At 50.9% G+C, this 13,893-nt stretch overlaps 1 protein-coding gene across 1 annotated transcript; it reads right to left on the bottom strand.

Annotated features, from left to right (window-relative positions):
• Positions 1-387: 387 nt before the first annotated feature.
• LOC123104953 (BTB/POZ domain-containing protein At5g66560) lies at positions 388-3,382 on the bottom strand. The gene is made up of 4 exons (XM_044526905.1): positions 2,920-3,382; positions 2,728-2,797; positions 1,374-2,642; positions 388-1,254 (listed from the first exon to the last, which is right to left on the bottom strand). The coding sequence occupies exons 1-4, from the start codon at positions 2,970-2,972 to the stop codon at positions 691-693; spliced, it is 1,956 nt and encodes a 651-aa protein (XP_044382840.1). The 5' UTR covers positions 2,973-3,382; the 3' UTR covers positions 388-690.
• Between the last annotated feature and the right edge of the window lie 10,511 nt (positions 3,383-13,893).

Here is a 13,893-nt window from a genome sequence, read left to right as displayed (position 1 = left end):
TGAAGAAAAGCTACATCTTTTCCAAAAGAAGCACTGCATGTGGTGTCTAGCTATGTACAGTACAAGAGTGTCGGATAGGCGAGAATACAATAGAGCATAGAAAATGGTTTCCACTTTGTAGGCAGAGGCATGCTCGAGTGCCTACTTTCTATGCAATGCATGCAGCCTTTACGGTAGAAAACAAAGTGAGCTAGGCAAAAGATGGACATTCAACTTGCAATCCAAAAGTGACAGACAGCAGTACCTGAAGAAATTCTTCCTGTAGGCGATGGTGTGCGAGGCTTGCGAAACAACACGGCATGTACTCCTCAATTCTAACATCTCATGATGGTACGATACCAGCCAAGACAGAAGGCACGCTTCGTGCACAACAGGACACCAATGCCGTATAAACTGCCACCACATTACAAGCTGCAAAGGCCATAATCACAACGCACACAAGCTAAGCATATCGTACAGACACGGCACATGAACGACCCCTGTTGCTGCTGCCCACGCAACTGGCAGTGGTCACGAGATGACAAGGGGTGAGAAATTTTTGCCGCGCTCGATCTCGGGTCTTCACTCTCTCTCGTCTGGCTAGCCGTGACATCTTGGAACCATTTTCATCTCGAGTGTCGAGCTCTTCTCTGATCGTGAAACATGTCGCGTTCGAACGGGATGGGAGATTTGGCGCCAATCATGGTTCGGTCATGGGCTCATCCCCATCCTGGACGCCCTGGACACGACCGCGTCGCGCGCCTGCGAGTCGCACACCTGCGTGCTGAACTTGCACCGGTACCGCGACCGCCAGCCCGCCGGGGCGGCGGCGTCCGGGCTGGCGCTGCCGGGCGACGCGGCGCCGCTGCGGCCGTCGATCTTCTTGATCGCCCTCCGCATGCTGGAGCACTCCCTCTCCAGCCCCTGCACGCGGGTCCTCATGCCGTCCATGTCCACCCGCAGCGTCTGGCTCTCCTGCACCGTCGTCGTCCGCCACGCCTCGCTCGGGCCAGCGGCGTGACGCAGCGCCACCGCCGCCGGCCGCTGCGGCTGAGGATTCGGATGCCGCGCTCGCGGGGAAGCCGTGGACGCCAGCAGCGTGCCCGAGATGGCGCGCCGGAGCTGCAGCTGCTCGAAGAAGAGCACCTGCAGCACCGCGCGCAGCGGGAGCCGCTCGTTCTGCGCGGCGTGCGTGCACGCCTCCACCGTCAGCTTCCTGCAGTCCACCACGCCGCACACCCTGTCCCGCTCCTCCGCCGTCAGCCGCGGATGCGCCTGCGCATGCATGCACCACTCACGAGTCATGGAGCCGGCAACCAACTGCTACTCGACAAACGCGCATTCTTCCTTGACTTGTCAGAAGCAGTCGATGACAAATCGGGGAATGTACGTACCTTGAGGTAGATGTCGACGGCGCGGTAGACGCCATCGTCGTAGATGCGGGCGTGGTCCGGCATTGCCAGCGCGAGCTCGCAGAATTTGGCTGGCTTCAGGTTGGCGTCGGACGCGACCTCTGCGAGGTAGTTGTCCACCAGCTTGCCCACCTGCACCATTGCCACGGCCGACGGACGCGAGGCCGTCGTCCTCGCCGCCGCTTCCTCCTCGGTGATTGCAGCTGACGACGACGCCTCGTCCTCGCCGACCTCCTCCTCGGCTAGGAAGTGCCTGACCACCCGTTCGACGCAGTCCACGTCGTAGAGCGTCTCCGCGGCGCCGGAGTAGCTCGGGATGAGCACATCCTCCACCGTTGCCTGTTCCAGCTGCGTCGCGGCCTTCCGCTCGATTGCCGCGCGCGCCGCGTCCGAAGCGCGCAGGATGTGCGCCGTCCGCAGCAGCGCGAACAGGAACTTCGCGGTCACCACGCTCCCGGAGCCCTTGTCCGTGGGGAGGCTCGCGACCACCGCCTCCAGGAGGTCTCTCTGCTCCACCTCCGACGACACCGGCGCGGACGCGCGGCGCCACCTCATGGACCTCGACAGCCCCGGGAGGGTGGCCTTGGCGTAGGACACGAGGCAGCCCTCCAAAGCATCCGTCCTCACGTCCTCGCGCGCGGCCATGGCCGCCATCACCCGCTTGTACATGTGTAGGCCGAGCACGGTCAGGTCGCCGAACCAGGAGCGCGACGTCGCCGAGGAGCGCGCGGCGATGGCGTCCACGCAGCGGGCAACAATGCCGAGGTCCTCGGCGTGCGGCAGCAGGTCCTCGCAGGACTTGAGCGCCTTGGTGGCCTCGCCGGGGTGGCGGAGCACGGACTGCGAGAGGTAGGCCTCGGCGCGCGCGGCCAGGTTGTCCTCGAAGTGCTCCTCCGTCATCTCCAGGTACTCCGCCGCGCACCGCAGCGGCGCGACGTTCCAGGGCGTGAGCTCGACGCGGACGCCGTAGCAGAACTTGGTCGCGGTCTCGAAGGTGCCTGGCCCGCCGGGGAAGTCCGGGAAGGTGATGCGGTACGACTTGCCGTCATCCATCCTAACCTGCTGCGGCTGCTGCTCGTCCCCGTCATCCTCCTCCTCCTCCTCCTCCTCCTCCTCTGCTTCCTCAATCTCTGTTTCCGCCGCAGCATGCTCCTCGGCATTGCCTCCGGAGCTCCCACGCCGCGGCCGCCGCTGCTCGTCCTGCTCGGCAAGCATGCGGCTGATCTTGCGGCTCTTGGACATGAGCGGGAACTGCGCGCGAAAACATTAGCCTCTCAGCGGAATTTCGTCGAGCACAAAGATGGCACACGAGGAAACAAAGATCATCATCACCCACCTTGTGGAGGTGGAAGCTCATGTCCTGCACCTCGAAGACGACGTCGCTGGGCAGCCCGGTGGTGCAGAACCTGGCGATTCCCGGCGAAAACAGCAAAATCCATCAGAATCCGCCGACAAACCGACCGACGCAATTCCCCGTTCCACCCACCGTAGCACCGACCGGAATTCGGAGAGGAGACACTGAACTCACCACGCCTCGCCGGCCCTCGACGGGCCGTGCCGCGCCGCGGACGAAGACGACATGGCAGGCCGCCCCCGCTGCTGCTGCTCCTCCTCCTCGTCGCTGTCCCGAGCTGTGATTTGGAAGACGACGACGACCGCATTTACATACCCTCAGAGCCCGGGCCTCCCCGTATAATTGAGGCCTGGCCGAGGGTGGGTAGGCGTATTTAGGAAGGCTTCAGCATCCCTCTTCCGGTGACAGTGTCTTTTTTTTTTTTTTTGCGGGGATTCCGGTGACAGTGTCAGCCGCGCGCGGCAGGGAGTTATTGCCGGTGACATGGATGGAAAGCCATGGCCGCCTCCTAGTTTATTACAGTAATATTTTCTGCTTCCTATTACCACTTGTTCAGATCAGATGGATGGATGGATGAGTCGTGTGAGCTAACTAACCACTCCACCATGGCACCATGACCATGACATGGAGAGACCGGCATGGGGATCGGATCACGTCGCGTCGTCGCCATCCTTGGTTTTTCACGGGAGGGCTGCGCCGGTGTGGAATTCCTGGCCTGGAAAGTTCCTTGGCCTTGGGGCAGACCACCCACTTTGTTGGTCTAGTAGTAATCTAAAAAGTTTTGGAAAGAAAGAATTGATGGTAGGCTTTGGATTTTGGCAAGGAAGAAAAGGGCAAAAGCAAAGGCCTTTCTCTTTTTTTTCGTACAATGTGAAAGGTGCCGAGCAAATGAGATGGGCACGCTCTCGCCCTTGGCGGTTGGATTTTGGCACGCCAATTTGCAACGCAAATGGCATCGCCTGTTCAGACATCTTCTGCGGTAGGTGCTCATCGTGGTCACCATCGCCAAGTTTTTTTTCCACGTTCTCTAATTGTTTGCTTTCGGTCGGCCAGATGGAGATGGGATTGTTTGAATCCGTCCTCCGCTTTACCGCTGGCCGGATCTTCTCTCTTCTCCACCACTAATCACCATTCATTCTTTCTTTTCCGCTATCCTTTTATTCATATGTCTACAGCATCAGCACGCGTGGGCGCGGCCGGCGTCGACGTCGTGGGACGGTGCAGGCCATGTATGTAAGCGGCGGCCGGTCGGTCACACGAGACGAGCGCCAGCCACCACGCCGAAACGGCGCATTCAAGCTGAGCACTATGCGGACGGATGAGATCACACAGTGGTGCCAGTGGCGAGCTCTGGCCGTGCTCTCACTGCTTGACGTTTACAGGTGGAGGCCACTTGCCGACTGCGAAACCAGGGAGATCTGCGAGGCGGCCCCTTCCCTCCGAGCACTTGCTAGTGAACCAGAACCACCGGTGGCTGCTGGAGCGGCGAAGGGAGAAACTGCAGACGGGACAGCCGCCGTGGATATTGGTAGCCGTTCCGCCGCCGGAGACATCCGACCCCAGGCCTGCTGGAGCCTTGCACTCGAGCGCACGAGATGAGTTTAGCAACTGTGTATGCATGCTGCCAAGCTCCGACCGCCGGACAAGAGAATTGAAGAGTTCCAGCATTCAACTTCCACGTCGCATGGTGTCCGCGGTCCCTCGGACCAACCTTCAAGGTGGCCTAGCGCCATGCAAAAGAGATCCTGGACCCGCACATCGGGTGCAGACGGTCCTTCAATTCCTAGAGCATCTCCAATACTTTTTTTAACCTGTCTCAAAGCATCTCTAGCCGATCCGGCAAATCAACCCGCTATAATAACCACTGTTTTAGGCCTCTCGCTCGCGACCACGGCGACTCCACGCCTCTCGCTCACCATTACCGACACCTTCGTAGATCTAGCCACCTCGACCGCGCAGCATGCCTCCGCGCCGGCGAGATCCGCGAGCGGCGACCGCGGCCGCACCCCCTTCCTCTCCTCGACTGCCCCTCCACATCCTCGAATCCTTCCCGGAGATGGTGAGGCTGATCTCGCCGGTTCCGCAGGGGTTACTCATGGCGACCGGGGCTCCGGGATGGGTGGAGCGGGCGACCAGGATCCGCAACGCCACCGCGGCGTGGATCCGGCGCGTACAGGAGTGGAAGGCGATAGATCAGGTGGTGGCGGCGGCGATAGATCCGAGTGTGAGATCCGCGACGATGAGATATGCAGAGAGTTGTCAGAGGAGAGCAGATCTGGAGCAGAGGATTCTGGCGAGGGTGATCTACGACGAGGCCACAACGGAAGAAAGAGCAAGGATGCCCGCCTTCCCGCACTCCCCGCCGGCTACGTTTGTTTTGTGGGCGAGGGCGGAGGCGAAGTAAGAGGAATCCCGGAGGGCGCTGCGATGGGAATGCTTGCTGGGAGTGATGCCGTCGGGTGCACCACCGCAGCTCTCGTCCTCGCCGCCGGAGACCAGCCGTGTTTGAGCCCATCTTCGCTGGCAGATGCCACCATTTCCTACTTCGGAGCCGATCGATCCATACCTGTTGCCGGAGTTCTGAAGGGATCTGGGTTGGGGACACCTGAAGTTTCTGAACTTGGAGGTACGCTGAAGAGCAGGCGGGTTATGTTTGATCCTGGTGGTTCAACGTCAGATTGTGTGACTGTACCTGGAAATAGTATGGAGGAATCGAGACCTAGAGGAAGATTTTGGGCCTTGGATCAATTGGGTGATGATGATGACATTCTAAATGAGGACACAGAGCAACACAACCCTTATCTGGTGACAATTGCAGGCGCATTTGCTAGTGCTAAGCATGTGAAGAAGAATGGGAAGAGAAGAGAGAAGAATCTGAACAGGAAAATCAGTAGCAAAGATGAAGGGGGAGGAAAATCGGCAACTAAACAAGTAAGTGATATTCCTAGTCACAGGCCTGTTAGATTGCCATCTGCTAGATGTGGTCTGATACAAGATGGGAGATGGTATAAAATTGTTGATGGCAGGAAGGTAGATATGGGGATTGGTGTTGAGCCCAATCGCTGATTGAAGCTCCTCTCTCAACATCGCCAGCATGCCAAGAGCGGGAAACAGGGGAGGATTTTGAATTCAGGGGAGATATGTTTATCTCCATCTGCACGTTAAACCAGACCGGTCCAAAAGGAGTCAAGATAAGTCAGGAAAAAGTATCTAGGCTGAGTGGGAGAAAAGTAGGCCAAAAAAGTTGGAAAATCTTAAGGCCACAGGAGAGGCAGGTTATATACCACGGGGGTTGGCCCTGGGGGTTGAAACCGATCTCTTCCTGCGTTCTAGGGTTTCCCACCTGTGGTGTACACCCCCCATCGCCGCCGCAGGAACCTGTTGCCCCAAACCTCAAGGATGGCTGATCGCTTTGCTCAAGGAAGGGGTGGAGGTGAAAGATATGTAGAGAGAGGACGTAACTGGAGGCCGACTGCTGGCTATGGGAGAGAGCCTCAATTCGACAGGCACGATCAGGGATATCAAGCTCGCCTCGACCCCCTTCAGGAACTTTTCATGTAACCAATTCTAGAATCACTTTGGTAGAGATGGATATGGGAACTGAAATCACAAAGGGGTGGTCATTACACGCGTCAATTCCAGCATAGACCGCTAGCTCAGATCAATTTGCCCCCCGCTGTTAGCAAATACCAACAGAAAACCAGTCCTGTGACGAGCAGCGGGGGAGGGGGAGGTAATGAAGCCCAGACTTCCAAAGCCAATTCAGCTGGGGCAGTTCTAACTGAAACCCAGGGATCAGTTGGAATTCCTAAAAAGCAAGCTACTCGCAACTGAAAAAATTATCTGCCATAAATGTGGAGAGAAAGGTCACAGTTCCAAAGGTTGTGAGGCAACAGTCAAGTGTTCCATCTGTACAAAAGACACTCATATTGCTGAATTCTGCGCTTGGCTACATCAGAAAAAGCCGGTGGCAGTGTTGGTATGTTTTGGAGGAGAAGGGCTAGGTTTTTTTGTGGCTGAGCATGCAAAAGACTTGGCTGGCAGTAGCAAAAATGATGTTGTGGCTTTGTTTAGGCTCAGGGAAGGATGTGATATAGAGATAGACTCAGATGATCTTATCAGAAGTCTGGCAAAAACTTATCCTTGGAGATGGGATTGGAAAGCAAAAAAAGTATCTGATGGAGTGTTTTTGGTGAATTTCCCATCTGCTGCAAGGATTAATGAAGCTGCCATATATTGTCGGGTTTCGTAGTAATTTCAAAAAAATTTCCTACGCGCACACAGGTTCATGTGATGCATAGCAACGAGAAAAGAGTGTTGTCTACGTACCCAACGCAGACCGACTGCGGAAGCGATGACACGACGTAGAGGAAGTAGTCGTACGTCTTCACGATCCAACCGATCAAGCACCAAAACTACGGCACCTCCGAGTTCGAGCACACGTTCAGCTCGATGACGATCCCCGGACTCCGATCCAGCAAAGTGTCGGGGAAGAGTTTCGTCAGCACGACGGCGTGGTGACGATCTTGATGAACTACAGCAGCAGGGCTTCGCCTAAACTCCGCTACAGTATTATCGAGGAATATGGTGGCAGGGGGCACCGCACACGGCTAAGGAATCGATCACGAGGATCAACTTGTGTCAACTTGTGTGTTTAGAGGTGCCCCTGCCTCCGTATATAAAGGAGCCAAGGGGGAAGGGGGCGCCGGCCAAGAGGAAGAGGCGCAGGAGGAGTCCTACTCCTACCGGGAGTAGGACTCCCCCCCCCCAATCCTATTCCAACTAGGATTCCCAAGGGGGAAAGAGGGAGAGGGGTGGCCGGCCACCTCTCCTAGTCCTAATAGGACTAGGGGAAGGGGGGAGGCGCGCAATCCCCTTGGGCTGCCCCTTTCTCCTTTCCACTAAGGCCCATGATGGCCCATATGGCTCCCAGGGGGTTCCGGTAACCTCCCGGTAACCCGGTAAAATCCCGATTTCACCCGGAACACTTCCGATGTCCAAACATAGACTTCCAATATATCAATCTTTATGTCTCGACCATTTCGAGACTCCTCGTCATGTCCGTGATCACATCCGGGACTCCGAACAACCTTCGGTACATCAAAATGCATAAACTCATAATATAACTGTCATCGTAACCTTAAGCGTGCGGACCCTACGGGTTCGAGAACAATGTAGACATGACCGAGACACGTCTCTGGTCAATAACCAATAGCGGGACCTGGATGCCCATATTGGCTCCTACATATTCTACGAAGATCTTTATCGGTCAGACCGCATAACAACATACGTTGTTCCCTTTGTCATCGGTATGTTACTTGCCCGAGATTCGATCGTCGGTATCCAATACCTAGTTCAATCTCGTTACCGGCAAGTCTCTTTACTCGTTCCGTAATACATCATCTCACAACTAACATATTAGTTGTAATGCTTGCAAGGCTTTATGTGATGTGTATTACCGAGAGGGCCCAGAGATACCTCTCCAACAATTGGAGTGCCAAATCCTAATCTCGAAATACGCCAACCCAACATCGACCATTGGAGACACCTGTAGTACTCCTTTATAATCACCCAGTTACGTTGTGACGTTTGGTAGTACCCAAAGTGTTCCTCCGGTAAACGGGAGTTGCATAATCTCATAGTCATAGGAACATGTATAAGTCATGAAGAAAGCAATAGCAACATACTAAACGATCGGGTGCTAAGCTAATGGAATGGGTCATGTCAATCAGATCATTCTACTAATGATGTGACCTCGTTAATCAAATAACAACTCATTGCTCATGGTTAGGAAACATAACCATCTTTGATTAACGAGCTAGTCAAGTAGAGGCATACTAGTGACACTTTGTTTGTCTATGTATTCACACATGTATTATGTTTCCGGTAAATACAATTCTAGCATGAATAATAAACATTTATCATGATTATAAGGAAATAAATAATAACTTTATTATTGCCTCTAGGGCATATTTCCTTCAGTCTCCCACTTGCACTAGAGTCAATAATCTAGATTACACTGTAATGAATCTAACACCCATGGAGCTTTGGTGCTGATCATGTTTTGCTCGTGGAAGAGGCTTAGTCAACGGGTCTGCAACATTCAGATCCATATGTATCTTGCAAATCTCTATGTCTCCCACCTGGACTAGATCCCGGATGGAGTTGAAGCGTCTCTTGATGTGTTTGGTCCTTTTGTGAAATCTGGATTCCTTTGCCAAGGCAATTGCACCAGTATTGTCACAAAAGATTTTCATTGGACCCGATGCACTAGGTATGACACCTAGATCGGATATGAACTCCTTCATCCAGACTCCTTCATTTGCTGCTTCCGAAGCAGCTATGTATTCCGCTTCACATGTAGATCCCGCTACAACGCTTTGTTTAGAACTGCACCAACTGACAGCTCCACCGTTTAATGTAAACACGTATCCGGTTTGCGATTTAGAATCGTCCGGATCAGTGTCAAAGCTTGCATCAACGTAACCTTTTACGGTGAGCTCTTTGTCACCTCCATATACGAGAAACATATCCTTAGTCCTTTTCAGGTATTTTAGGATGTTCTTGTTAGGTTTCGTAGTAATTTCAAAAATTTTCCTACGCGCACACAGGATCATGTGATGCATAGCAACGAGAGGAGAGTGTTGTCTACGTACCCAACGCAGACCGACTGCGGAAGCGATGACACGACGTAGAGGAAGTAGTCGTACGTCTTCACGATCCAACCGATCAAGCACCGAAACTACGGCACCTCCGAGTTCGAGCACACGTTCAGCTCGATGACGATCCCCGGACTCCGATCCAGCAAAGTGTCGGGGAAGAGTTTCGTCAGCACGACGGCGTGGTGACGATCTTGATGAACTACAGCAGCAGGGCTTCGCCTAAACTCCGCTACAGTATTATCGAGGAATATGGTGGCAGGGGGCACCGCACACGGCTAAGGAATCGATCACGTGGATCAACTTGTGTCAACTTGTGTGTTTAGAGGTGCCCCTGCCTCCGTATATAAAGGAGGAGAGGAGGGGAGGCTCGCCGGCCAAAGAGGGAGGCGCAGGAGAGTCCTACTCCCTCTGGGAGTAGGATTCCTCCCCCCAATCCTAGTCCAACTAGGATTCCTCGGAGGGGAAGGGAGAGAGGGGGGCCGGCCACCTTCTCCTAGTCCTAATAGGACTAGGGGAGGGGAAAGAGGCGCAGCCACCTTGGGCTGCCCCTTTCTCCTTTCCACTAAGGCCCATGATGGCCCATATGGCTCCCGAGGGGTTCCGGTAACCTCCCGGTAACCCGGTAAAATCCCGATTTCACCCGGAACACTTACGATGTCCAAACATAGGCTTCCAATATATCAATCTTTACGTCTCGACCATTTCGAGACTCCTCGTCATGTCCGTGATCACATCCGGGACTCCGAACAACCTTCGGTACATCAAAATGCATAAACTCATAATATAACTGTCATCGTAACCTTAAGCGTGCGGACCCTACGGGTTCGAGAACAATGTAGACATGACCGAGACATGTCTCTGGTCAATAACCAATAGCGGGACCTGGATGCCCATATTGGCTCCTACATATTCTACGAAGATCTTTATCGGTCAGACCGCATAACAACATACGTTGTTCCCTTTGTCATCGGTATGTTACTTGCCCGAGATTCGATCGTCGGTATCCAATACCTAGTTCTATCTCGTTACCGGCAAGTCTCTTTACTCGTTCCGTAATACATCATCTCACAACTAACATATTAGTTGTAATGCTTGCAAGGCTTATGTGATGTGTATTACCGAGAGGGCCCAGAGATACCTCTCCGACAATCGGAGTGACAAATCCTAATCTCGAAATACGCCAACCCAACATCGACCATTGGAGACACCTGTAGTACTCCTTTATAATCACCCAGTTACGTTGTGACGTTTGGTAGTACCCAAAGTGTTCCTCCAGTAAACGGGAGTTGCATAATCTCATAGTCATAGGAACATGTATAAGTCATGAAGAAAGCAATAGCAACATACTAAACGATCGGGTGCTAAGCTAATGGAATGGGTCATGTCAATCAGATCATTCTACTAATGATGTGACCTCATTAATCAAATAACAACTCATTGTTCATGGTTAGGAAACATAACCATCTTTGATTAACGAGCTAGTCAAGTAGAGGCATACTAGTGACACTCTGTTTGTCTATGTATTCACACATGTATTATGTTTCCGGTAAATACAATTCTAGCATGAATAAGAAACATTTATCATGATTATAAGGAAATAAATAATAACTTTATTATTGCCTCTAGGGCATATTTCCTTCAGTCTCCCACTTGCACTAGAGTCAATAATCTAGATTACACTGTAATGAATCTAACACCCATTGAGCTTTGGTGCTGATCAAGTTTTGCTTGTGGAAGAGACTTAGTCAACGGGTCTGCAATATTCAGATCCGTATGTATCTTGCAAATCTCTATGTCTCCCACCTGGACTAGATCCCGGATGGAGTTGAAGCGTCTCTTGATGTGTTTGGTCCTTTTGTGAAATCTGGATTCCTTTGCCAAGGCAATTGCACCAGTATTGTCACAAAAGATTTTCATTGGACCCGATGCACTAGGTATGACACCTAGATCGGATATGAACTCCTTCATCCAGACTCCTTCATTTGCTGATTCCGAAGCAGCTATGTATTCCGCTTCACATGTAGATCCCGCTACGACGCTTTGTTTAGAACTGCACCAACTGACAGCTCCACCGTTTAATGTAAACACGTATCCAGTTTGCGATTTAGAATCGTCCGGATCAGTGTCAAAGCTTGCATCAACGTAACCTTTTACGATGAGCTCTTTGTCACTTCCATATACGAGAAACATATCCTTAGTCCTTTTCAGGTATTTCAGGATGTTCTTGACCGCTGTCCAGTGATCCATTCCTGGATTACTTTGGTACCTCCCTGCTAAACTTATAGCAAGGCACACATCAGGTCTGGTACACAGCATTGCATACATGATAGAGCCTATGGCTGATGCATAGGGAACATCTTTCATATTCTCTCTATCTTCTGCAGTGGTCGGGCATTGAGTCTTACTCAATTTCACACCTTGTAACACAGGCAAGAACCCTTTCTTCGCTTGATCCATTTTGAACTTCTTCAAAATTTTATCAAGGTATGTGCTTTGTGAAAGTCCAATTAAGCGTTTTGATCTATCTCTATAGATCTTAATGCCTAATATGTAAGCAGCTTCACCGAGGTCTTTCATTGAAAAACTTTTATTCAAGTATCCCTTTATGCTATCCAGAAATTCTATATCATTTCCAATCAGTAATATGTCATCCACATATAATATCAGAAATGCTACAGAGCTCCCACTCACTTTCTTGTAAATACAGGCTTCTCCGAAAGTCTGTATAAAACCAAATGCTTTGATCACACTATCAAAACGTTTATTCCAACTCCGAGAGGCTTGCACCAGTCCATAAATGGATCGCTGGAGCTTGCACACTTTGTTAGCTCCCTTTGGATCGACAAAACCTTCTGGTTGCATCATATACAACTCTTCTTCCAGAAATCCATTCAGGAATGCAGTTTTGACATCCATTTGCCAAATTTCATAATCATAAAATGCGGCAATTGCTAACATGATTCGGACGGACTTAAGCATCGCTACGGGTGAGAAGGTCTCATCGTAGTCAATTCCTTGAACTTGCCGAAAACCTTTTGCGACAAGTCGAGCTTTGTAGACAGTAACATTACCATCAGCGTCAGTCTTCTTCTTAAAAATCCATTTATTCTCAATTGCTTGCCGATCATCGGGCAAGTTAACCAAAGTCCATACTTTGTTCTCATACATGGATCCCATCTCAGATTTCATGGCTTCAAGCCACTTTACGGAATCTGGGCTCACCATCGCTTCTTCATAGTTCGTAGGTTCATCATGATCTAGTAGCATGACCTCCAGAACAGGATTACCGTACCACTCTGGTGCGGATCTTACTCTGGTTGATCTACGCGGTTCAGTAGTATCTTGATCTGAAGTTTCATGATCATTATCATTGGCTTCCTCACTAACTGGTGTAGGTGTCACTGAAACAGTTTTCTGTGATGAACTACTTTCCAGTAAGGTAGCAGGTACAGTTACCTCGTCAAGTTCTACTTTCCTCCCACTCACTTCTTTCGAGAGAAACTCCTTCTCTAGAAATGATCCATTCTTAGCAACGAATGTTTTGCCTTCGGATCTGTGATAGAAGGTGTACCCAACAGTTTCCTTTGGGTATCCTATGAAGACACATTTCTCCGATTTGGGTTCGAGCTTATCAGGTTGAAGCTTTTTCACATAAGCATCGCAGCCCCAAACTTTAAGAAACGACAACTTTGGTTTCTTGCCAAACCACAGTTCATAAGGCGTCGTCTCAACGGATTTTGATGGTGCCCTATTTAACGTGAATGCGGCCGTCTCTAAAGCATATCCCCAAAATGATAGCGGTAAATCAGTAAGAGACATCATAGATCGCACCATATCTAGTAAAGTACGATTACGACGTTCGGACACACCATTACGCTGTGGTGTTCTGGGTGGCGTGAGTTGCGAAACTATTCCACAGTTTTTCAAATGTACACCAAACTCGTAACTCAAATATTCTCCTCCACGATCAGATCGTAGAAACTTTATTTTCTTGTTACGATGATTTTCAACTTCACTCTGAAATTCTTTGAACTTTTCAAATGTTTCAGACTTATGTTTCATTAAGTAAATATACCCATATCTGCTTAAATCATCTGTGAAGGTGAGAAAATAACGATATCCGCCACGAGCCTCAATATTCATCGGGCCACATACATCGGTATGTATGATTTCCAATAAATCTGTTGCTCTCTCCATAGTACCGGAGAACGGTGTTTTAGTCATCTTGCCCATGAGGCACGGTTCGCAAGTACCAAGTGATTCATAATCAAGTGGTTCCAAAAGTCCATCGGTATGGAGTTTCTTCATGCGCTTTATACCGATATGACCTAAACGACAGTGCCACAAATAAGTTGCACTTTCATTATCAACTCTGCATCTTTTGGCTTCAACATTATGAATATGTGTATTACTACTATCGAGATTCAATAAAAATAGACCACTCTTCAAGGGTGCATGACCATAAAAGATATTACTCATATAAATA

This window comes from Triticum aestivum, chromosome 5A (genome assembly GCF_018294505.1).
Source record: "Triticum aestivum cultivar Chinese Spring chromosome 5A, IWGSC CS RefSeq v2.1, whole genome shotgun sequence".
In the NCBI taxonomy this organism is placed as follows: domain Eukaryota; kingdom Viridiplantae; phylum Streptophyta; class Magnoliopsida; order Poales; family Poaceae; genus Triticum; species Triticum aestivum.
Note: the sequence above shows the minus strand (reverse complement) of the source record. Positions and strands in the feature narration are given on the sequence as shown.

What these genes read in the sequence shown, in the direction of transcription:
- LOC123104953 (XM_044526905.1), bottom strand. Translation starts at nt 2,972, where the DNA reads ATGTCGTCTTCGTCCGCGGCGCGGCACGGCCCGTCGAGGGCCGGCGAG. An exon ending in TGAGCTTCCACCTCCACAAG is followed by an intron (nt 2,643 to 2,727) that starts GTGGGTGATGAT and finishes TTTCGCGCGCAG; the next exon opens with TTCCCGCTCATGTCCAAGAG. An exon ending in CCGTCGACATCTACCTCAAG is followed by an intron (nt 1,255 to 1,373) that starts GTACGTACATTC and finishes ATGCATGCGCAG; the next exon opens with GCGCATCCGCGGCTGACGGC.